At 39.1% G+C, this 25269-nt stretch overlaps 1 protein-coding gene across 3 annotated transcripts in view; it reads left to right on the forward strand.

Annotated features, from left to right (window-relative positions):
• wasf1 (WASP family member 1) overlaps positions 1–24365 on the forward strand; it is a 58502-nt gene extending 34137 nt beyond the window's left edge. Inside the window, exons 4-11 of one of the 3 annotated variants that reach the window (XM_028040541.1) lie at positions 2950–3103; positions 6764–6881; positions 12541–12624; positions 17341–17397; positions 18084–18247; positions 19595–19774; positions 21505–22076; positions 22731–24365. In XM_028040541.1, coding sequence (XP_027896342.1) covers positions 2950–3103; positions 6764–6881; positions 12541–12624; positions 17341–17397; positions 18084–18247; positions 19595–19774; positions 21505–22076; positions 22731–22888 — 1487 coding nt within the window. In that variant the 3' untranslated portion in view covers positions 22889–24365. The remainder of the gene's footprint in view (positions 1–2949; positions 3104–6763; positions 6882–12540; positions 12625–17340; positions 17398–18083; positions 18248–19594; positions 19775–21504; positions 22077–22730) is intronic. The other 2 variants (XM_028040542.1, XM_028040543.1) reach the window with 2 other exon arrangements.
• Positions 24366–25269: the final 904 nt, after the last annotated feature.

A 25269-nucleotide genomic window follows, 5' to 3' on the forward strand; every position in this document is an offset into this window, starting at 1 on the left:
ATTGAAGACGGTACCGATTCAAGGTTGCAGGAGGAAGTGTGCAATAGGCAAAATTATAGGGCAGCATTTGCATCAGAGTAAAACATTGGAGAGAGCCGTGTCTGCATGGTAAAACTTGGCCTTCAACTTTTCCTATCTGTTATGCCTGTTTGTGCACTAGAACAGCTACAAGATAGTAAGTATAAAGAAAGAGGACAGCAGGGGGAAAACAAATCTGGAAAGTTTATTTTTATTGAAGCCGGGGGGTGTGTGTAGGTGACAAAAACTTCTTCACCTCACTGTAGCTGAAGTGTCTCAGCCAGATGGCATCTGTCTAAAAGTGAAAGATGCGAAGGCTAGAAATAAACTGTTTAGGACAGCTTGTTGATAAGATGCATCCTGAGATCAGAGACAGCTGGAACACCTGGTGCTGCCTCAACCAGCGCGAACGCTCATAGGTTTTACTTCTGGATTTATGAAGACCTTTGTCTACGTTAAGCATACCTTAGCTACTTAAGCTAATTTATTCAACTAATACAGTGTTTACCTTTGAGGTATCCTTGTCTTGGGCTCACTGACCAACATTTCTTCTTACAATCTAAGCTTGTCCATGTAAAACAGGTAGGTTATAATTGAGTTAAATCTTATGCTAAGTAAAAGATCTTTTTGACATATTCGTCTATGTCTGAGAGCTCGATGTAAGTCAGTGAATATTTAAATCCACTTCATTGTGCATCAATCTCAGATCTGGGTGCTCGCTTTCTTTGCTGTCTCTTATTTTGGCCTACTTGTTGCCCATGAAGTGTCTAAATCCATCTGAGCAGTGTGCACAGTGCTTTCTTCTCTCAACACTCACCTGTCAGAAACTTTCTGCTCCTTATCCTGCCAGGAAATTCTGTATCTATGATAAAAACCACGCTCATAGAAAATAGTTTCACCAGAAGTGGCAGACACAGCATAGGAAATCCTGGCATTAAATCCTCTCCGAGAATGTATTTTGGACATTTGTGGGCAGAGAGTGAAAATTTATGACGAATATCTTGTAGCATGTTTGTCTTTTATTCACTTTTTTGTAGTTTTCCCACCTTTTAAAACAGAATTTTTTTTTAAATTTCTGTCTTCTTCTACCCCTTCAAAGTGTTCCAGGTATAGCTATGTGTAGGCATGAGAAGTCTTGTTTTTTGTGGTTGTTTTCCATCTCTGCGTCTGTTTTTTTTTTTTTTTTTCTGTTTTAATGGCTTTTCAGTCCAATCCACCCTCTGGCTATGTTCAGCTTACAAGACTTATCCCAAGGGAAGTTCGTACCATTTCTGTTCTTGTCATTGAAATTATTTACCTGTATACACTATTCTGGTATTTATTACTTTCCATTTCAATTTATACAAATATTTATGTCCTTCCAACTCATTCCTAATTTCTATCTGTTTGCTGTTTCCATGATCTTGTTTATCTTTTTTTTAAACTAGTTTCATGTTATGTACCAAACTTCTGGAACTGTTAAATCTGTTATGTCTATCCTTCAGGTGGCTGATCACTTACTATGCTGAGTCTGCAGAAGTGATTTTCCAGATGCTATCCAGATGACCAATCTGAACTGGCTTTAACTTTTTTAAATTTTGTCATATTATAGTAACAAATGTCAGTATATTTTGTATAAGAGATTTCATGCATAATTGTAAGTTGAAAGAAAATGATATATGGTCATTTTTTTTTAACAAGACACAAATTTTACAATTTTGGCATGCATTTATGTTCAGCCTCCATGTTTATTGGGGGTATGTTTCTACCACATCACCACAGAATTTTTTTTCTGATCATCATAAGATTAAAGAAAGGGCATCTATGAGTAACAATTTTCAAGTCCAGTACAGATTCTCAAATGGATTTTCATCAGTTTTGGTCCGACATCTTAACATTGGCCTCTGTCTCTTTAAGAACCTTGTATCCTTTCCAACACTCCTCCCTGAGCATATCATCACTACCGTGCTTCTCCATGCTGTCCGATGATGCCGGTTTCAACCATTCGCACACATATTCACATGCTGATGGCGCCGCTGCCATGCACCGGCACCGCTATGCCCTCTGACCACCACCAGCAGGCAAGGCGGGTGAAGCCTCTTGCCCAAAGACACAATGACGGAGGCATGCAGACCTGGAGTCAAACTGGCAACCCACCGATTATGGATTGAACTCCTACCACTGTCGCCACTGTCATCCCGTAACACATATAATCACGATAAAATACGAACAATAAAAAAAGTTCTAGGTGAAATTGTTAGCTTTTGTGTGGTAAAATCGTGTTTATTTTGGTCTTTAAATTGAAGTTGTCACTCCTCAATGTTGGCCTGCTAATAACAGGGGACTAACGGAATGATTCTAGGCCTGCCACACTCCTTCTGTCCTCCCCTGGGCTGCACTGTCTATTTGTCTCTCCCTCATGTATAATTCACATCTGGTTGCAACATTCTGGCTTTTCTCCCAAGACTTTTGCTTTCCACATTAAGAGTTGCCTTTAGTGGTCTTTAGTGGTTTATGTCCCACCCCCCTGCTCTTCTGGGCAATTTTTCCTACTTGTTTTTTGAAGAGGTTCAACTGTGCATCATTGATTTTTTTTTTCTGCCTTTAAATGTCTTTTTTTCCTTCAATATGGAGGAATGGGAAAATTATTAGTTTTTCTTTCTAATCAAATTTGGGTTTCCTTAAGGAGAACTGAAATGAACCTCGAAAATGTTGTGTTAACCCAAAGGAGGAAGGAGGATGAGTTGTTTATGATGCACGTTTGTGCTCTAATGTCAGTACAACTGATGAGAATGCTGATGGAACAGAACCAATTGATAATCACAAGCTCATCATTGACGTTCTTGACAAGCTTACATGTTCCAAAGACTTGAGAACAAGGCTGATTTAATAAGTGAAACCCATAATTTTCCCCATTACCAAGTACCCTCCATTTGCCTTGTCTCTCTGCAGTGTCTCTTCAAGACATCACTATGAGGAAGGCCTTCAGGAGTTCCACCATTCAGGACCAGCAGCTGTTTGACCGCACGTCTCTGCCCATCCCTCTGCAGGAGAGCCTCCATACCTGTGAGGAGCCACCACCTCTCAACATCCTCACACCTTACAGGTCTGAATAATGCTGTTATGCTCAAAGGCACGTTTCACCTCATCAGCATAGGCAGCATGAAGCTAATTAAATTGACTTTAACTGTTATTTTTTATGCACACTCTGCAAATGGTGCAAATGACTAATAAGTGTTAAAAGCCACAGTGTTAACACATACAGCTGAAATGACCTTGAATAGTAAACAGTGCTCTCTTTTTTTTTTTTTGTTTCTTTGTTTAGAGTTCTTTCACTGTTCAAAACATTTCTTTATCACACAGAGTGGACTGCAACCTTGAATGGTTAGGAAGGTAATACAATTGCTCAGATCACATTTTTTTGAAGCGCTACCCATCACCTGAACATTCTAAATTTATTTTCTAGATTTACAAATATTTAGACTACCTAGTATTTATGCCATTTGTGTTTATGTCTTTGTCTTTAAATCTGGATTCCCTGAATACAAAAGAGAAATGATTTATTGAATTAGGGGACCTGCTATATGTAATGCAATAATTTGTACATGTGCTGATATCGGTTTTTAGGATTCATTAATATTTGTCATTTGGATTTTGTGGCATATGAAATTGCTTTGATTATTTTTCAGATATGGATAAGTTTCAAAAAGGGTTTCATTGTCCAAACATTTTCACTTTGCCCCACCGTCTAATCTTTGAACAGTTTATTCAGAAGTCATCCGTCATGCAGTTCCAATAGGTCAGGGCAGTGCTTAAAGCTATGCTGACACCTGATATTGTCTTCTGAAACCATGAAGTCGTTAAACACTTTGTGTCTTTTAAAATAGCCAGGTGTTGCTTAGAAATCTTGCTTTAAGTTGTTAACTTCAGTTTATTTTATTACTGCTTGTACTGATGAGGTCCTACCTGACTCAGATGGAGATGGCTTCATAAATGTTGCTGCTTTATAGCAATACTGATCAATTGAGATGGCTATATCATGTCATCTATGTACAGGAATACTGGGGATAGAAGAAGTATGATTTGTGTAATTAAACTGTCTCAGAATAAATCAGAGGCTGTAATTTGTTCTGTTATAGCAATTTTTTGTTCTTGTGGAAGGAGTCTTGTGCAATGTTTTTAAGCTGTCTCCTTGGGTTAGTTCTTTTTTGTTACTAATATACTGTGTGATCAGACTGTGTTATCTTGGCTACATTTCAAAAATTCAGCCTGAGAAACCGAAACAAATTGTGCCTCTGTGACAGGCTCCAAGTGCCCAAACAGCCAAATTAAATCATGTCCTATATTTTATGTTTCCACACAACACTGGCTAATATTTAGAGTTTTTTTTATGCTCAGAGGTTAATGGCTTAGCAAACCAAAGATACTGGCCGGATATCAAGCTGAAGATGAATGTGGGAAGGGGGTAGCCAAAAGTCCAAAGGACATCTTTTTTTAGAAACTTTTAGAAAAGGCACAACAAAAGCACTACAAAAGATGTACTAGAAAATCTTGCTTTTTGGAAACAAAATATGGAAAAATAAGGGATGATTTAAAACTTTTACACATTCTAGCATGTGACCTAGTTTTCCGATGTAATGTTCATGGTTGATGCTCAGTGGGATTAATTTTCTCAGATTTTCTTGTAATTAAAAGAAAACACTAATTAAAAGGAACTCTATTCAAGGACAACATCTCTGTAACTGTAAAGATCACAATTTGCTATATTCTGTTTTTTGGTCTTCATCATCTTCTGATTTTTTTTTTTTTTCTCAGAGACCATCTGAATTTTAGTTCCCAACTCCTCCTCCTGAGCTGATTGGTTCATCAGCATTGAATAGATGATTGGGCATATCAGGGGTGATGATTTCATGCGTTTGATTAATAATTTAAAGTCCAATTTGAATTTTTGTCATCTTCCTAGTTCCATTGCTGTTCATTATTTCATCCCATCTCATCCTTGTCACCCACTGTCTTCTTTTCTTTATATTTTCTACTTTTTTACACATCGCCTCACTCCATTGGAGGCCTCCCCAGGGTCTCATTTTCCAGATGGACCCAGAACATAGCTTCTATATGTATGATCCTTTTTATTCCTCCTTCTTATGCATGAATATATAAACACACACTCCAAACTAAATAAAAACATCAAAGCGTAATGATTTATCGAGTCAAATTGTACCTGCTGCAACACAAACCCACACTAAACTGGTCTCCCCTCTGTTCTCTCTTATTACTTTGTTAAATTCAATTTTGTTTCCTTTGTTGTGCTACATATCATTAAACTTTCCACTCCTGCCGTTTGAAGTTGAGTCTTTTCATCTTCTATGTGTTCACTCTTATTGGTGTCATTGCCAAATAATTGTCTCCCAAGACGAGGCCAAGGCTGGATATAGGGAAATACTCGCAGATTAAAGTTTCAATGACCAAGAAGCATAAGATCTTTTCTTTTTTGGACCTCAAAAAGAGGCAGCAGTGTGCCCTGCCTGTCCAGAAAATAATTATAATGTAGTGAAAGACAAAAATACACCAGAGAATTAAATCTATCTTCCAAACTGTTAAAAAATGACACCGAAGATTACCTGTAGAAGATATTTGAGACTGACAAAAATGTTTCTTTTTGAAGGAATTTATTGTTTTTTCTCAATCCATTAACGCATCAACTTCCATCTGCCCAAGATCCGGATTGCAAAAGTAATGGGTAACCCAGACATTCCTCTGATCAGTTATAACTCTCTCCAGCTCATTCTGGAGGATTTTGAGGTATTTCCAGGCTGGAAGTGAAACATTTTTGCCACTGATTTTTGGATTTACTCTGGAGTCTCATCCCAGTGAGACATGGCTGGGAATCCTGCAAAGGGAATCCTCACCAAATACCTGAACCACGCCATCTAACTTCTTTTGATGTGAAGAAACAGCAGCTCTTCTTTTGGAACCCTGTGATGAGATCTCCATTCTTTTCCTATGGCAAATCAGAGCTGCACCGGCTTGACTGCAGACAATACCATAGACAAAATTTGTGCAAGGTCACGGCAAAATTACCTCAGAGGTAAACAAGAAAATAATTGAACTGATGCTTACAAGTCTTCTTACAGCAGGGCTAAAACAAAGTGCAAATTAGTTTTCTGATGAAGTCGATTTTCACAAACTCTCATTAACTTTGCAGACAATAAGACATTTAATCCGGTTGTTCTTCATAGCAACATAGAATTACCACAAGTTGCTGCCATAAAAACTGAAGCTTGTGAAAAGATTTCTGTCAGTTAAAAAAAATAAATAAATTTTGGGAGAGCAGCACAGCCAGTGACTGATTGGAAACACCTTGCCTGCATAAAACTGTCATGTTAGTGTAGGCCAGAATCTCTAAGGAATGTTTGATACTTTGTTAAATCTGTATGAAGTATTAAGGTACCTCTGAAGGGAAAGGGTGGAGTAGCTGCTTAAATGGTGGGGGCCATACGATCTGCTTGGGAAACGAGCCAGCAGATGGAACCTCCACACACATGCTGTTCTTAACTGGCCCCAATATGCAGCATCAAGTTTACATTACTCTATGCTCCTTAATTTCTAATTTCCCAGATTAACCTGACTTAATCCGTGCGGTTTGATGAAAAGGTTTTGCAGCTTGAAAGGAAACATTTTGAAATTTTCACCTATAGGTAACAAGCCCTTGTCATAGCTGCACAGAAAAAGTCGTGACAACAACTTTGCTTTTGTGCATCTGCAGGGATGATGGTAAAGAGGGTCTGAAATTCTACACGGATCCGTCATACTTCTTCGACCTATGGCGGGAAAAGATGCTGCAGGACACTGAGGACAAGAGAAAAGAGAGGAGGAAGCAGAAGGTAAGTTAAGACTTAGACCATTTTTTTTACATTGCCACAGTGGAGTAGTGAAGTTTTTAATTAGAATGACTTTAAGTGACTGAAGAGGCTTCTTGTATTTTCTAGCCCTGCATGAATTTACCGACAGGGTGACTCACTAGTAGATTTGCAGCTCCGATTCATACCGCTTCGCCTTTTCCTTTAATTATTCACCACTCATAGATAAATCAACTGTTCCCTCCGTCAGCCCTGTTAGTTATTACTTGTGTGATCATTAGATCTAATTAATGGGAGCATCTGCCTCTTGCATGCCCCCACACTGTGTGTCATCTTTCTGCCTTCTGCTGACATGCATGAAGAAGAAGGGTTTCCAAAATGACTAGACTATTTTTTTTCTGACAAAATCAGATTAAATGAAGGGTTGCTGAAGTATTTGAAGAAGCTTTGGTCTCTTACTGGATGCAGGGGCTCTAAACCAAGGGGTTTCCCACCCTCTGCACCAGGAGCGCTAATCAACTCCAGCTTGCAGTTCCCTGCGTGGGAAGTGGCTTCCCATTTTGCCCCCTCGCAGTCAATCAGAGCTTATTACAGTCACGGCCAGAGAAAAGCAAAGCAAATGTTTTTTTTCCATTGAGGGTTTTTATGAGCACAGAGGATATAAATTGGCCGGTTATGAGGTTTTTAATGAATGTGGGAAATGCAACGAGAGGACGGAGAAGTTTCTCCAGGTCTGAGGGTAGGTAAATGCAATGATTTACCCTCCTGTTGATCCATTTAGTGTATCTCAGTCTGGCTGCATATTTTTTTCCTTCAGTGCCTGAAAAGCAAAATTGGAGGTAATTTCCAAAAGTAGGTGAACCCCATTTGCTCTAGAGGACTGGGTTGATGTCACTGCTGTTAGTCAAAACTCATTTCTCTGACTTGATCCTAATTAAAGCCCCGGGTGGGCTCAACATATAAAGCCATGTTCATTTCCCCTCCTCGCCTCAGTGGGAAGTGGGAGTCGGACGGACCCCATGGAAAGACCTGTAAGACATTCACAGGGACAAAACGGACCAATTGGGAATCATTCGCGCATAACTGCTGGCTTGTGTAGCCATCATGGTGGGTAAATGGTCAGAGTGAGGGTCAGTGCAAATGCGTAGCGGAGTCTTTCGCCGAAAGCATGCAAAATTACTCAGTGAAGGACAGAGAAATGAGAAATACAAAATCGCATAGTTTGAATCTAAGGGTGTTGACCTTACATGTTACTGCTTTTATCTTAGCACACCTTTCAGTCACTGAAATTAGTTCTCTTGTGGCTGTTTTGTACTCCATTTGATCATTTTAGGAAACTTCAGATACATTTTTCTAGCAGCATCTCTCCAGTTGTTACTTTAGACCGCACATAAACAGCCTCACGGGGGCATGACTGCACGCATGAGTGCTTAAAAGATCTAATAGACTATGATGTACCATGCAGTTGCAGTGTCAGGGACCTGAAATGCCTCAACACCTGTCAGTCATTGTGATTGCATCCAAAACTGGCTGCCAGCACATTTAATGGCACACCATGTTCCAGCTCTCTTATTCTTTATTTATTTCACCAATTCTTCTTCTCAAAATTTAAAATGATGAGCTAGGGAATTGTACTCTTGCGACAATAGCTGTGTGACTGCAAATTCCCGCCTTTCAAAATAACATTGAATGCTTCAGACAACAAAAATAGGTTGCATTGCAATTAGCTTATAAGACACAAACAACGCCATGGTTCATAACATTGAGATAGTTTTTATTAGAGTTTACTGTTGGAAAAAAAAGAGATGTATATGAAGAAATACTGATGATATCAACCATCTGAATAATAAAGTAAATATACATACATTGTTTCACAGAGGGTTAGCATCTCACTGTTTTGTTCAAAAATGAGGGGCAGAAAAGGAGCAAGAGATTGATAGACATATTGGTTCATTGTCTGCAGTGGTGTGGGTGTTATACTGTGCACTGTGGTGTAGCGAGAACTGAAACCAAAAGGCGAAGCTCTCAATTTACCGGTTGATCTATGTTCCTGCTCTCTTCTATGGTCATGACTGAAAGAAGGAGACTGAGGATACAAATGGCTGATATGAGTTTTCTCCACAGGGTGTCTTAGAGGTAGGGTGAGAAGCTCGGTTGTCCTGGAGGGACTCGGAGTAGAACTGCTTTTCCTCCCCACTGAAAGGAGCCACATGAAGTGGCTCAAGCATCTGGTTAGGATGCTTCCTGGTCGCCTCCCTGGTGAAGTGTTGTAGGTGCACCCCGCTGGGAGGAGACCCAGAGGAAGACCCAGGACACACTGCAGGAACTATGTGTCTCGGTTGACCTGCGAAAGCCTTGGGATTCCCCCAGAGAAGCCGGCCCAAGTGGCTGAGGAGAGAGAAGTATGGGTCTCTCTGATTAGGCTGCTGCCCCATGAAATCAATCCCGGATTAAGCAGAAGATGATGGATGGAAGTACAGCTAATTTATGAGATTAGAATATACAGTTGGGGTTAGTGGAAACAATGTTTTGGACACTTAGAAAGGGTTTGATTTTAAACATTTTTGACAGATTTATTAGCTAAAATAGCACAAATTTTCTCATTGAATGTCATGATTTGACATTAAAACTTCCTAATGAGGGTGTGCTGCACTTGTAATTATGAGTTACACAAAATTGAAAAAAACAAAAAACAGATGTCACATCAAAAATTTAATTAGCTTATTACTGCAAGTAAATATTTTAGTCAACATAAATATTTGTGCGAATGTTGATGAAGTCATTAAAGACAACAGCATGAAAACTACTGAATAATTCAAAAATGATTACAATCATTAAATTACTTTTCCTGCTAAGCAGATAGTGAGACTTCCATGTCAGTTTATTTCTTTTCTTAGCACTCCTTCTCCTTTGCAACCAGCTAATTTCCTACCAAGTCATTTGACTGATAGTTAGTCTGAAACTGGATTTACGTTACTCACAGACACAAAGCGTTAAGAGCCTGTAATAAATGAGAAACAGCACAGGACAGAGCGAGGAGCTGAGACGGCTGCTGCGTCCTAATCTCATTAGGTTCTGTGTTAGCCTCATCCTCAGTGGATTAGCAGCAGACGAACTGCTGAGTGAGTCAGAAAAAAGAAAGATGTTCAGAGTCAAGTGCCCAGGATGGACTGAGAGAAGAATAGCTGGTGAGAGCAGGAGGACAAAGATCACATTCAATCTTCTTGACTTCAGCATTCAGGTGCAAGTTTTCGTTATGTCCGTCTGACGTTTGAATTGCTGCTGAGCTTCCCCTGCCATTCCTTTCTGATTTCCAACTTAATATAGACATCGCTGGGAACCTAATAGAATATACTAAAATTGTTTTCGTTCTCTGTACCGACTTGCACAAGAGACAGACGTTTTCTACAATTGGGCCATTGTTAACTAAAAAAACATTTGCCAGCTATCATTAAAAGTGGCTGCCAACTGTTTTCTACTAATGAGCTTTCTTTCTGCATAATTATGGAAGAACCTAATTTTTTTACTTAAGAGACAATGACAATTTTAGTGCATAGTTGCATCCAGTTGGACTGCAGTTTAACTGGATGCATATTAAAATACATTTTAATTTGGTCTTCTACACATCTGCTCACATCAGCATCTGGTTGAATCTTTGAAGAAACTGGTTTCTGCTCTAGACTGTATTTAACAGCCTTAACGTAAAAATAACAATCCTGTAGGAAGTAATTGTTTGAGTTGGTATAGCTTGTCTCCTTGTTTAGTAAGAGCACACATAACCAGATGTTTAGTTTAGACTTTGTGGTAATTAGTAATCCATGATTTCCGATTTTGAAATGAAAACAACTAGAACCGTAACAAAGTAAAGTGAAAAGAAAACAATCTAAGAATAAGCTACTGCAGTCAAATACCAATTAGTATAGTAATGTGCTTTACACAACTTCTATCATGAAATTCTACTTGATAAAATATCTGGTAAGGCTATTGTTAAAAAAATGACAATACGGAAATTAAATGTGCTAGTTTAGTTTTGCTCTGCTACTTATTCTCTCCCATGCAATTATAAATTAATCTCAAAATAATGTTGGACTATTAATCATTAGCCGTTGGGAAGCCGTTTCCTTTTATTAATGGTTAAGCCTGGTGCAGTCATGTTGAGGAAAATTATTATCCTCCTGCTGTAGAGCATGGATGGTAATCATTCAAATCAGCTAAACTAAAGGGAACCAAGTTGCACAATAAAATTCTGGTAATTAAAATGATGTCTCAAATGGTTTGTGTTATATTCAAACATCTGAACAGAGCAAGGAAGGCTGTTTATTTAATCAAATACATTCACTACAATGTAGTTCTGAAAATATACTCAACTGTTACAGAAGGTTAAGATACAATATTTTATTATGAGCACTGAAATGAGAAGACATAACATAACATTGCTCTTACAGTTGTCTTCTATGTGACAATCTTTTATAGAGCAGACATCAATCTCAAACCCATATGCTGCCCTATAGATAATTTCATATATTAATGAGCTCCATATAGCATAATTCACCACAACAGCCATTAAGGGGGTAAACAAACTACAGTTTTTGAACACACATATAAAACAAGTCATATCGCTTTCTGCATTGCCGAGCAACAATAAATCAAGTCAGTACTTCTGTGTTTCCCTGTGAAAATGTGCACAGGTAAATCACACTGTACTTTAACTTTGAAGAACACAAAGAACAATTTTGGAACCAATGGATAATCCATTTGATGTCGATGTAGAAAAATCTTATGCACACACTTAGATGGAGCTTATGCTGTAAAACAGCAGTATAGCGCCACACTTAAAGCTAATAAAAAATTTAGTCGGTCCAGCACAGTTTTCTCCTTTCACCCCAATGACAGTCTGCAGCTACACCTCCAAGCTGAATGTGGTGTGAGTGTTTGGCAGCGTAAGATAATGGGCATGTTAAGATTATTGTGGTACAAAAATATGTGTCTTTTGCATTCCTTGTTCATGTATAAAATCACACATTTTATACTTCTATCATGTTCAAAATAAACAAATAAAATAAGATGCAGCACAGAAGCAGTCTGATTGATGCACACCTCCAAAGTTGCCCATTCTAAGTTTCCACAACTAAGACTCCAACACCAAACATTGTTGAACTTGTTGCCAATAGCGAGTACTTGAGAAAAACTGAATTTGTTGAGCTGTAAAAATTTATAATTACTTGCTTAGATGCATGAATATTCAGTGGTGGAATTTGTCACCACTGACAGGTGGAATGTAAATCAACAAATAACATAACAAATTCTGGAAAATTGTTTCACCTAGACACGTTAACTGGCTTGGGATGCTCTAATGGTAGTCAGTCAATATAGTCAGTTGTCTTTTTCATTTCGTCCTCTCTTCACCCTAAAATCGTGTAAAAAAAATAAAAAAAACTTAAACATTATGAGCTCTCAATACTTCAATCAGTTCAGTTTCTGTATGTTTTATGTTTTTTTTTAGTTTTACTGTTCTTGATGTCTAATACCACAAGGTGACAATGTGACAGTTACGAGGTATCAGTGGTTCGAAAAATAGCAGTAATTACTGCTTTTGGAGCTCTCTTCGCCTATTTCCTTTCCTCCCAATCTTTTTTTTTTTTTTACCCTTTTCTGTATCTGGTCTTTATCTAACTCTGTGCAGCTGGAAATGCCTTATCTTGTGTGCCCCAAGAGTCTTATAAGAGTCCTCTCTGAAACCCCTCCTCCTTTCCTTACTCCCCCAGAGGTAAGACTGTCTGCCTTCTCCTCACTCCGTCAGAGCATCTGCTTCCTGTGCAGCAGCCTGCAGCCTTTACAGCCTTTACTCTCCAACCACTAACTCCCACTAATTTCCACTCCCCTACCACAGCTACCCACTACCCCCTCTGCCTCCACCTTCTGGTTTGCTCCCGGCAAGCAAGCTGCCCACTTTCAGTCTGACACTGACAGTCCTTCAGCACACCTGCATCCCAGTTCTACCTTTGGGATCGCCAATGTCTGGCAGTTCTAGACATTGATACTGTCTGTGATTAATCTTCCATGATGTTATGAACATTGTGAAGGCACAGTATGCAGACAGCTGTGGTCTAAACACAGCACACTATTATTTTATTTTATAAAATGACTATTTCACATTTTAGACTCAAAGTAAAGAAAAGTAAATATTGTTAAAAACCAAAATGTATCTTTATTTGTTGTGGATCTTGGACACTTAATGGACAGAACATGCAATGGTGTGCTTGGGATACAGTCAGTGGATAAACTCTTTAGTAACGACGAGTGAATTCCAGCAGATTTTTATTTTGTCAAACTAACTTTCTACCTCGTTTTGCTACCAACGTCTTCCTGCCTTTCCATGCAGCAACCACACCCACTTCCAGTTTCACACAACATACATCCGACAGTACACAGAAAAAAAGCTCTGTGTAGAATAAGTGTTGAGATTAAGATGCAATAACTAAATCAGAGCTGTTTTTGGTCTGTAGTTGTATTTCATGCAATATAATGTTGCTGCCAAAAGTCCAAGTACACAAGGTGTTCGATTTCAAGATCCCCTGATGGGTGTACCTGGAACCAAACCTAATTTCCAAATATTCTCTTTCATAAAGAGCTTTTAAAAATCAGATGTCTTTAAGGCTGCTTTAGTTGCTAAGGATTTCAAACTAAATGTACATATGTATTTAAAGTTCTCAAAACAGTTTTACATTTTGATAATAAACCAAATTTTCAGTGGGGATTGAAACATTTCAGGTGGATGTTGTCTGTATATTTATTTTCCATTCCCCACTTAATAAATGTTCTCAAATGAAACAAGTAGTCACTGTGACTACAAAAACAAGAAGCTGTTAATATACTGTATTTCCACAGTTCTCTATGTGTGTGGAGGATGCTATGTATCAGCCTGCAGCTTCATAATAAAAGTCCTACCAATGGTTGTAGATCTTTTAATTGAAATATAATTCTGTTGAACCTCAGCAGATCAGCAGCAGCTGTCCAGGTTTATGTTGTGTTATTGTCAGCAACGAGGTGGTCCAGTGCCTGCATTCCTCCCCAGGCCTGCTTTAGGGGGTAGCAGTTCTGCTGAGTCTGTCACTATTGTATACACGAGCACAAACCATCCACACGCCTGTAGTGTGGATGCGTATGTGTGCAGAGACTCTCAAACACACAGAAATGCATAAATCGAATTGCTGTGTCTCACAAGTATAGCTCTCTGCTATTACCAGTCCATTCTTGTGAAAGATGACAGTTCATCTGAGCCACAAAGCTCCGTGAAATCGGCTACATTTATAACTAATGTGACAAACGTGCACACGTACGTGGATACACACACAAAACTTCTTTTTTTTTCTGGTTTGTTTTCACTCCTCTTTGTTGTGTTCTCCAAATTTTGTCACCCTTATTGCAGCTATAAAACTTGCGCTATAAAATTCCACACATAACTTACAAAAGCTCGTCTTACACTTGAGGCATTGCCGTCCATCTGTTTGAAATTTTATATCAGAGTGCTGCCTGATTGCAAAGGGTGAACACTGGAATAACTGTCTGTTTCTGACATACAGTTTTCTGTAGAACATAAAGCACATTACAAAGTAGTACATGTCTGAGCTGTGGGTTTGTATGCGTGTTTTAGACACAGAGACTTCCCTTCAGGAACCGCCCCATCAGTTGGTAATGTGCAATGATAAATGAGAATCTAATCAATATGCATTAGGAGTGATCCCTACGCCCTCTCGCAGCCCTCTGGCCACTGGAGTGGACGGACAAAGTCAACATCATTTAGCTTTAGCAGAGAACTGCTTGTCTTTAACCCACGACGTTGAATCATCCGCCTGTCAGATATCGTGCTTCATTTGAAAATCTACACAGTTATTAATTAGACATGGCAGGCCAAAGATCGAGTAGAATTTAAACGCAATAATAAATTGTGGCCAATAAAACCATATAAAGCTGCCTCATGCATAGTGCCTCACACATGTTAACTTTTTCATGTTTTGTCACTTCACAGCCTCAAACTTCAGTGGACAGTGATTGCAGTTTTAGGTGATAAACCTACACAAAGCAGTGAATAATTATGGAATGAAAAAAACATTTATATATCGAGGATCTTGTGTTAATCCTTTGGTATTGGCCATTTTTCTTTGCAAGATAACTCATATTTGCTCCAGAGCGTCTTAGACTGAATTGTGTTCAGATGAATTTGCTTTAATCTAAACCCTTGTATTGAGTTTCTCGCTGTATTTCAGTGTTCTTGTCCTGAAAGTTATCCTGGTTACTGCCTTCCTACACAAGTACGCTTGATTCAAATCTCACTTCTTAGCTCTGTCTGGGCTTTCTCCTATTGACTTGGATTCTTCTGATACAATTTCAACCGGGGCTAATCAGCAAACGGAAGTAAAAGTCGGGAAGGATGACATCGATTTTCTACGTTTTTAGAATTGCAGTCTGCCTGTTGTTTTAGTAATGCCAGTGGCGGAAATGAACAAAGCCATTCAGTACACATTGGCCATGCTTCCAAATATTGAATTAACAACCCCTTCATTCAGCTCAGCACTTCCCTCTTTGCAGCAGAGGACGGATGTTTACAGGGCAGGCAATTTCCATTAAGCTTCTCAGTGTTGAACTTGCACATCACATTTGTCACGGTCAAACATTAGCAATTGGGTAAAATTTAAAACGTCAACAGAGTCCACACCTACTGGAAGCAATAATTTTTCAATAGCCGAGAGTCCTGACCCTCTGTACAAAGCTAATAGCATAGAACTGCTGACTGGTTTTTACCAGGCTAGCTAAAAGATGAACTTCCACCAATCTCCAAGCCTTCTGCTGGTTCTCTTCGAGGATAAAGGCTTTTGAACTTCACTCATTTTCGGTCAACCTTAAGCATCTTCTCTGTCCTTGCAGAAGAAAGGCATCTGCAGAGCATTGTGCTACCACCACAATGTTTCAATGTGGGAATTATGTGTTCAAGGAAATGCGCGCTGCTTGTTTTCCTCCACATCGAGAGGCTGTGTCCTCTACATGGCTTGGGGCAAAGTTCAATTGGGGATTTCTTATAACTATTTTTTTCTACACCACTCCTCAAAGTTCATATTTGAGGGGTGCATAACTAACAGATTCTCCTACATGAGTTTTCTATCTCAGCAGCTCCTTCAAAGTTAGCAAGGGCCACTTGGACGCTTCTCTGTTTAATGCTTTCCTAATCAGTGGTGTATTAGATGTTAAAAGTCAAGTATATTGTTTTATAACCTAGCCTTCTCTAAACTTCTTCACAACTTTATCTCTGACATATTCCTTGGTCATCATGAGTGTTTGATCATTAATGTTCACTAACAAACCAAAAGCTTAAAAAAAATCAGCTTGATTTCTACTGAGATGAAACACAAGTGGACTTCAAAGGCAATTTTTTTCTTCGGGTTTCATTCAGAGGTGTCGGATTGTAGAACACATTCCAAACTTCTCCCATTTGTATTTGTGAAACAGTTAGAAAACCCATCTATAATATTACTTCTAACTTGGATTTGATTTGACTTGGAAGAAATTTAATATTGTTTGCAAAAATATCCGCATAAAAGTGAACTGATGCTCACAAGACTTGCAGAAAATGTCAGTTTCCTTTGTTACAATGAGTACAGCCAAGACTACAATGTCATTCAAGCAAACATCATCTTACCACAAACCATATAGATCTACATCTGTAAGACATTTTGACATTTAATTGTTTGTTATAATGGAAATGATTTGTTTTATGTTTTAAGTGATGAGAGACGGGCTGTTGCTATTTCACATTTCCACAATTTTACGAAATATTTGAATGAAAGAAGGAATTTTAGTTCTTGTGATTTTTTTTGTCAGCAGGAATGCATTTCATCAGGCTGTCTAGCAAGAGACAGTTTGGTACTTTAATGTGTCACTGAGTTTAAAATGCTGCATTCTGTTGTCCTTAATTTTGTATCAATCTGCCATTTTATTATAAGTTGGTCAGCATGCTTATGCATTTTTGGTTGTGCATGTCTTCAGCCTGTCCTGTCTTTCACTGCTCTGAATTGTTCTGGCTCTCACACAGATGCCCACTCTTCCAGTTCTGTTTGCTAGTTCCAGTGCACTCTTCCACTTTCTGTCTTGGCCTTCTTTCTGAGGGTGAAGCTCGGCCCTGTTCCCCCCGCGTTTGTTTGGATGTGTGTGAGAGGCTGGTTGTTTGCGTCTCTACTACCCACCTGCATTGTCACATCCCCCGCCCCCAGGATGCATGTGCTGTCAGTTTCTGTTCAACAGCACTTTTCATTTTCTACCGTTTCTCTTTTGTCTCTCTTGTTCCCACCACACACACACACACACGAATATTGTCCATGTCCCTGTTGACTGTGAGGCAGTGCTGTGCTCGTCGCTGTGCCATTTTAAAATTTTTTTTATTTGAGCCCCCTCCCCTCACCCCTGGTGCTTTTGTTTTTTGTTCTTGTAGTTGCAGGACCCCCGCATGTATGATCAGGTCTATAGGTACTTAGACCTTCCAGGGCAGGTATGTGAAAGAAAAAATAACTGATTATTTTTGAAATGTGTGTGATTTCTGCTTTAGCAACTTGCTGCTTCATTTCTCTACAGCTCTGTGTTTAAGCTCTTCATACATTAGTAGTGGGGACAGAGTGCTGATAATTCAGGCAGATATTTCATTATTATTCAGTATTTTGATTGAGTTGATCGATGAGCACTCCCTGTTTTCGATTTTTTTTCCTTTCTTTCTTTATTGACTGCTTTTAAAAAAACTGATTTCTATCTTTGCATATCTAAATAAACAAGCTTTCTGATTAACACAACTGCAATGGTAGTTTTAAGCAAGACAAAAGTCACACATACTTTTGAGCATAAGGTTATATTTGAAAGGCTTCCCAGCATTTAGAATAATAACTGTGATTCTCTTTCTGTTTATAAGCCAGGCTCTAAATCTCAGTGTTGCTTGTTGTTTGTATGTAAAAAGCTTTAACTGTATGATTTTTATTTTTTCCTTATTTGACATATTAGATATGATCAAATCTACCATATAACTAATTTTTGGTTTGTTTTTCTTCCTCTCATCTTCTTTCACTCATCCTCATCTGCTGTGGCTCTGTCCTCCATTTAAATCACCCCCCTCTCACTCATCTTGTACCCCCATTAATTTCCCTCCCGTTGTTTCGTTCTGCCCCTCCGTCGCCCGCTACTTAATAGCTGAAGGCAATCGACCGTCCACCTGAGCCAGAGAAGGTGCCACGGCAGCCTCACGATCGGAAGAAGGAGTGGCAGAAGCTGGCGCTGGGGGCGGAGCTCGCCCAGGACGCAGCTGAGGACAAGCACAGGGAGGCCAACGGATCCACTGGTTACCACGATAGCAGGTGAGTGCAGGATGCATTGTTTCCAGCTGTAAAGTCTCCAGTGATAGAAACAGTGTGTGAAGGGTTCCTGCAAAATCTGGAATAGTGCGAGCGACTAGTTTTACAGCCTAATAAGTATCCATCCATCTATTCACTCTAAGATGAATAGGCGGATGGATACTTTATTCTTTAAAATAGGCATTAATGGATTCAATAAACCTGAATATTTGAGTCTGAAAACATTTAATGCAAAAGGTGCGTGAACCTTGAGTATGGCTTCAAAACATAACTGTTTTTGAAGCAGGTCTAATTAGACCTGACCGTAGAGTGTAAACCATCAATGACTTAAATTAACATTTGAAAATAGGTTCTGCGTAATATATATGTACATAATATTTTCTGCAAACTTTATTATGGCACCAAAGTGTATTCCTACTAGTGTCCAGTAATTTCATTTCAGATGTATGCAATTAAGATTGAATGTAAACATGTTGCTTTCCTGGACGCATCAATACCACAAATGCTAGACAGAAAATCTTTCCTACAAAGATGGTTGAGAATAGATTTCATGTAAATTGATATGACAATGCTGCCTATGTATTGATAAATTGAAATAGTGTCTATGAAGGGCAGATGTATTTTATGTACAGCAGCCTCGTGTTTAGAAACTGTTACAGCTGCTGCGGCATATTAATGCATGTACGTAAGAAATACTTGTAATTTTCATCAGCTTTATACAGAAACTTGGAAACTCATACAGACCTTATCTTTTTCACATGTTGTCACTTTCCAACCACAAACTTCAAGGTATTCTATTGGAATATAATATGACACTTACAGAGTAGAGCGTGGTGATGAAATGGACTGAAAATTTTGTTCATTCTTCTTCAGTCTGATTGGATAGAGAGCATCTGTGAGCCACTGCTTCCATGTCTTATATCAAATTCTCAGTTGGATTTGGATCTGGACTTTGACACTACAAAAATCTAGAAATCTGGTCGTTAACTGGAGAGTGATTGTTCATTTTTGAAAGAAAGTGAGGTGGAATGCTATAGAAATGTCCCTGAAATACAGCACCCCTGCCCTACCCCCCTGTGAAGTTTGGTGGTGGCTGCATCATGCTCTAATGATGGTGTGGGGAAAAAGGTGACAGACATTTGCAATTGTAATGTAACAAAAACAGAAAGATTAAAGGGTATAACATATATATATATATATTTTTTTTTTTAAAGAACCGGCATTTCTTTTGTCTCTATTCACAAAAACCTACGTGAGAAATACTTACACAATGGTGGGTGGGATGGAAAAAAAATGGGCCAATAAAATAAAAATGGTGTTGATGATCATAATGAGTGCTTTTTTTTTCAGAACTGCCCTGTACATGGAACATCTGGACGGGCACTTCTCACTCGCAGCGCTGCCCTATACCCAGATGAACGAGCTGCTGAACCGCACCGGGGACAGAATGTATTCCCGACCCCACGACCCTCCTCCCCCACCTCCTCCTGGGCACCCACTGGGTGAAATCAAGCCACCTTCTGTGATCAGGTCGGCTCTGACGTTTGTGCAGAAGTTTGTTTTTAATAACTGCACTCATACAAATACAATATATATCGGCTTGTTCACCATTTTATATTCTGGTTTGTCAAATTAAAGATTTATTTTTACGCCACGGAAAGCCTGGTTGATGGGGACTCTCCATGCATGGAGAGTGGATTTTGCTGGTCAAAGATGAAGGGAATGATCAATAGTTTAAGGCCATAGAGCATATTAACTGCTGGTTTTCTGCTTCTGCTGCTCTTTTACGGATCAGACCGATTGATCAAACACAACTAAAATTTTTCTTTATTTTTTTTTTCTTTCGCAGTTGTCCATAAGCATTCTCCTGCTTTGTCTCATTTCACACCTGTCCTGCATAAAAGCTTATTTACCTCTCAGCATTTGCTTGACGTCTTGCTGTGTTGTCTTCTTCATGAATTGCCATTGATGTGCTCTATGTCTCACTTTCACCTCCCTCAGTTTTCATTCGAGTGTGTTTGTAGAAAATATGCTCTATGCTATTTTCTGCCTCTTGCTGGGGGTTTTTTTCTGCAGTGCAATTTTCTCTGCAGGAGGAAACATTGTGAGCTTTTCCATCTTTGTGTTGCAATGTCGTGGTCCACAGCTATATTTACCCTCACAGCTTCAGCGTCGGTGAATGGCCAGCATGATTAGCATTCTGTCTTTAATGTTGGTAAATGCTGATGGAAGTCTGATAACAGTGGGGAGTTCAGAAAGGATGCTGCTGGAATGATTTCTCAGTCCCCGTTGCTCATACATTATTGCTCATTTTTAATTAAGAAGAGTTGTGATTTAGTTGAACAAAACAAACAAAGATGTTGACATTTGCTTCCTCCCAAAGGAAGGATTTTAGTTTTCCCAAAGCATATAATCAGTTGATTGAGCTGGATTTTCAAAATTACACTGATGATGTAATCAGCTGCAGTCTGGTTACACGGCCCGAGGGTCCAAGTATTTCTCCAGCTTGAGCTCCTTCACATTTTATTATGGCACAGCCACACATTTCACTGAAGTTTATTGGGATTTCACGTGCTAAACGAACATAAAATAGTGCGTAATTGTTAACTGGAAGGCAAAAGATCTGAGGTTTAAAAGCAAGTACAAATAAAACCTAGATTTGCATTCCCTGATCTTTTGGTGTATGCCTCTAACAGCTTTGCACATGTAGAATCAAACATTTTTGCACCATTCTGTCTTTGCTATCTCAAGTGTTTCATAGCGTCTACGAGGATTTTCCACCAGGTCTAATCGAATGTGAACAGCTTCTCTTTCCATGAAAGAAAATGCAACTTCATCCACAACCTGCCTGCTGTGTTCTTTGATCTTCATGATGGTGTTTTACAGAAAAGCTATATTTATACTAAGATTAAGTAAATACAAATGCTTTTGGATGCACCAAGTTTTATTTAATAGCATCTGTGTACGAGGGACTGAACCAGATTTTTATTGGTAAAAAAATTTGGGTCACTAACTTAGAATTGATCTTCAACATAAAATCCTAGCAAAATATGTTCCAGCCTGCAATTGTAAAATAAAAATAGAAATGTTAAAAATTAATGTGGGTACATTTTGTGAGAATGTTTGGGAATCTTGATGCTTAGTTACATGATTCACTGTAAAAAGTCATATATTAAAGATGAACTGTATGTAAGGAAAGGAACATCTGCTTTAGGTGTCGGTCTAAATAAACCACATTGTTGTTTTTCCCCTCCCTTCAGCTCAAGTTCAGGTTTCTCCGACAGCAGACCTCAGTCCCCAGCGAGGACGGCGGGCCTCAACTCCAGCACTCCTCCTCCACCGCCACCCCCTCTCCCACCACCTCCTCCTCCTTTGCCCTCCATGGGCCTGCGAGGCGCTGCTCCTCCTCCCATTCCTCCTCTGCCAATCCAGCATCAGCCTCCAGCCATCCCTCCTCCCCCTGCTCCACTCCAGATCGCGCCTGGGGTGCTCCACCCGGCACCACCGCCCGTCGCGCCACCACTCCACTCCTTATCCCCGGCCCGCCTCCAGCACGGCCAGGACAAGGGCCTGAGTGGAAGCTCTGGGACCCTGTCAGATGGCACCATCCTGCCCCCTCCCCCACCACCACCTCCACTGCCACTCCCTGGAGTTCGAAGCTCGTCACCTTGTCAGTCGGGCCCTCCACCTGTACCGGCCTTTCCCTCAGCAGGAGCCATGGCTTCCCCGCCTCCTCATGTCATGCACGATGTGGGCACCAAGAGGCACCATCCATCCAATCTGCCACCAGTCAGCGACGCACGGAGCGTGCTCTTGGAAGCTATCAGGAAAGGTCAGATGTGTTTCATGGACAAAACTTGCAAATCTGTGCAATTGCAAGTTATTTTTACTTTTCAGAGCTGCAAAATGTCCATCCACTTATTTTACACTAGTTACATTTTGAAATATATAACTAGTGTACAACTTCTCCTTCTCAATTGTGTTAAATATGTAAATAAATAAAAGAATAAAACAAAATATGTAAGAAAGCGAGAGAAAAGCAAGCATAGACCAGCAAGGACCAAAGCTGCAAAAAAAAAAGGATGATGTGCCTGAAACGTTGAATGATCAGTGCATAACACAATGTTTAGCTAACACTAATATATTGGTAGCAAAGTCTTCGGCTCAAATTTGAGTCAAGTGAAAACCAATTGCAATAACACATTCATGTTATGTGAAATTGCAGATTTTCTTCTTATAATGGACAGACCTTTTTTCAAGAGCCAACAAAACTAGATATAAAGATCATTATAGAAATTTCCCTGCTTAGTATGTCTAGATAGCTCTACTAGTTTCTGTTTCTTACCCAAAGAGAAGTTATACTTTTAATCTCGAAATGTCTTATATTTACAACTAACGTTCTTTATTCGTTTAGCTGAGAGTCTGCATTTTGCTGCGACCATTCTGTGTTCAGATACTGAGGTTTCCACCTAATTTCCTGCTGCAGGAATCCAGCTGCGAAAAGTGGAAGAGCAGCGAGAACAGGAGGCTAAGCACGAGCGAGTTGGGAACGACGTGGCCACCATCCTCTCTCGGCGCATCGCCGTGGAATACTCTGACTCGGAGGACGAGTCCGAATTTGATGAAGGGGACTGGATGGAATGACAGAGAGCATTGGGGGAGGGGGGAAAGAGATTCGCTGGTGGTTGATGGTAAAACATGTTCAGGTGCCCCACGCTCCATCAGCGCTCCTTGGCTCGCCATCAAAGAAAAGGAGGCTTTTGGTCACCCCCATTTCCACAATAGAGCTTCCTTTTTGTTTTATCTCTTCATATCTCTGTCTCGTTGTAGTTTGTTTTTGGTGGAGAGGCTCCACTCCGCTCTCATTGGACTGTCTAGTGTTTCAAGAGTTTTTTTTTCTTTCTTTTTTTTATCCTTCATTTATTTTTGCAGTAATAATTCCTGGTTTATATCATCTTTACTGGTATACATGAAAATGGCATTTTGAATAATGACGTTTTTGTTTTTTTATCTGTTCAGTAGTAATGTTGGACAAAAAGAGAAGGAAAAGTGAAGGCATGTTTCTTGTTTCTTAAGTTCTCCTATATAATTTTGCCACCTGGTGGTGGAATATGGCATTGAGTGAGTGCTGCTTTTGTTTTATTGTCTTTTATAGTCTTAAAACATTTATTGATTTAGCAGGCCAGTAGTTTCCAGTACTGAGCACTACATGAACAGTGTAAACACCCGTTGGGTTGTGTTTTTTCTTTTCTCTTAAATCAGAACTGACGTTACCACAAAAATAGACAACTGTTTGTTTTAAAGTGAAGATGACGAAGCAAATGGCTGCTGTGACTACATGTGTGCATATCCATCCTTTAATCCAGGGGAAATGTTTGACAAGAGGTTGCGTTTTTCTGTTTGTCCAGGTTCTATGGAGCCACTTCTGCCATTCCTGACCTCTATAAAAAAAAATAATGGAAATGTCACAAAAGAAACACTAAGCCATTGATTTTTTTTAAAGTAGAATACAAATTTTTCATGACTCTGGGAGTGATTTTTTTACTCTGAAAGTGAATCAGAGTTCCTGCCTTTCTCATTGTTCAGTGTGAACGAACCAGAGCAACACCAGGTACGGACCATTAAGTCTTACAGAAGAAAGCTTTTCTGTCAGATCCTCTTCCCACTTTAGTATGTACCTGCCCACCAAACCGCAGACCTTTTCTCGTTTGCTTCTGCAGCTGTTGTTCAGAGGAAAATCTGCACACTGCTGACTTTGCAAGATCTAAAACAGAAGAACGTGTTATGCCTTGATTTGACTCATTGCAAAGTAAATGTCTGTCATCGCTCTGAGTTTGTTTTTTGTTTTTCTTCTTCTTTTTTGCATTTGTTTCAACTTGCCTTATTGTTCGTACAAAACGTATTATTGAGTTGATGAATGTATTGTGCTGTTACTACTTACTTGCCTGCGCTTGTTTGGATTTGCTGTTTCTATGTTTTGGGGCACAACAGAACAGAAACCCTGGTTTAAAGTAAAATTGAAAAAGATGAGAACGTTACTGTATATCATAACTTATGTAACTGTTGACTGTAACAGTTTGCTTGAATTAATAAAAATCTAATGTTATGTTTCTTCCCCATACTCTACATGCCTCTTTTTAAGCTCAGTTTCACATTTTTACAAAAAAAATCTGCTATGACACTTTTAATTATTCTAAAGCTTCCAGTAGACCAGAGGAACATGGAAAGGGATATTGTAGAATATTTTTAAGTGAGGTTCTGTAAACTGTGCAGAACCTCAATTCAAAATCTCTAAGCAATCCATTTAACAGAGATTGCTTAGAGATCACTGTGAGCAATCAGTAATCTTACAGGTTGCTTACAGTCCAATATTTTTATCAACATTGGACTCTAATGTGAAAATTATTTGAATAAAGAGATTAAATAATATAGATTTGAATTTTGAATTGCAGCAGCTTAAGCATATTTGGTTCTTGATGTACCTATTTAACCACAATTAATTGCGTAACTTTAGTTTTCATGGTAATAAAATATATTGTATAATTTATTTAGCCAAAAATCACCATATAATTATTGTCAGTTGCCAGGAAAGACGGCTAAAAGCCTTAAATTTAAGGGTGGAGCTAATTTAATTTGTTAGTTATTGTTTATTTTTTCAGTCAACCACAAAAAAAGATCACATCAATTGTAACTCACACTTATTTGCTATCTCTCTCTCGCTATGTGGGCGTATAACATTGGATTTAAGTATTGGTTCGTAAAAGGTTTAAAATGCCGATACAAAACAAAATTTAAAAATACAAGCAATACAAACTAAACACAATGCTATGAAGTTGATTAAAAGATGGTGAGTGTATAGTTGATCCATTTTTGCCTTGAGTTTGAAATTATGCCTAAATGAGCATCACCTTGTGAGGCTTTAAAAGTCTGTTTAGGGTTGGATAATTGCATACTTCGCACAAAAAAAACATTGACTGCATAAAGATATCATTTGTAACATGAAATGGTATGCAGCCCCAAATTAG

Source organism: Xiphophorus couchianus, chromosome 15, assembly GCF_001444195.1.
Source record: "Xiphophorus couchianus chromosome 15, X_couchianus-1.0, whole genome shotgun sequence".
In the NCBI taxonomy this organism is placed as follows: Eukaryota; Metazoa; Chordata; class Actinopteri; order Cyprinodontiformes; family Poeciliidae; genus Xiphophorus; species Xiphophorus couchianus.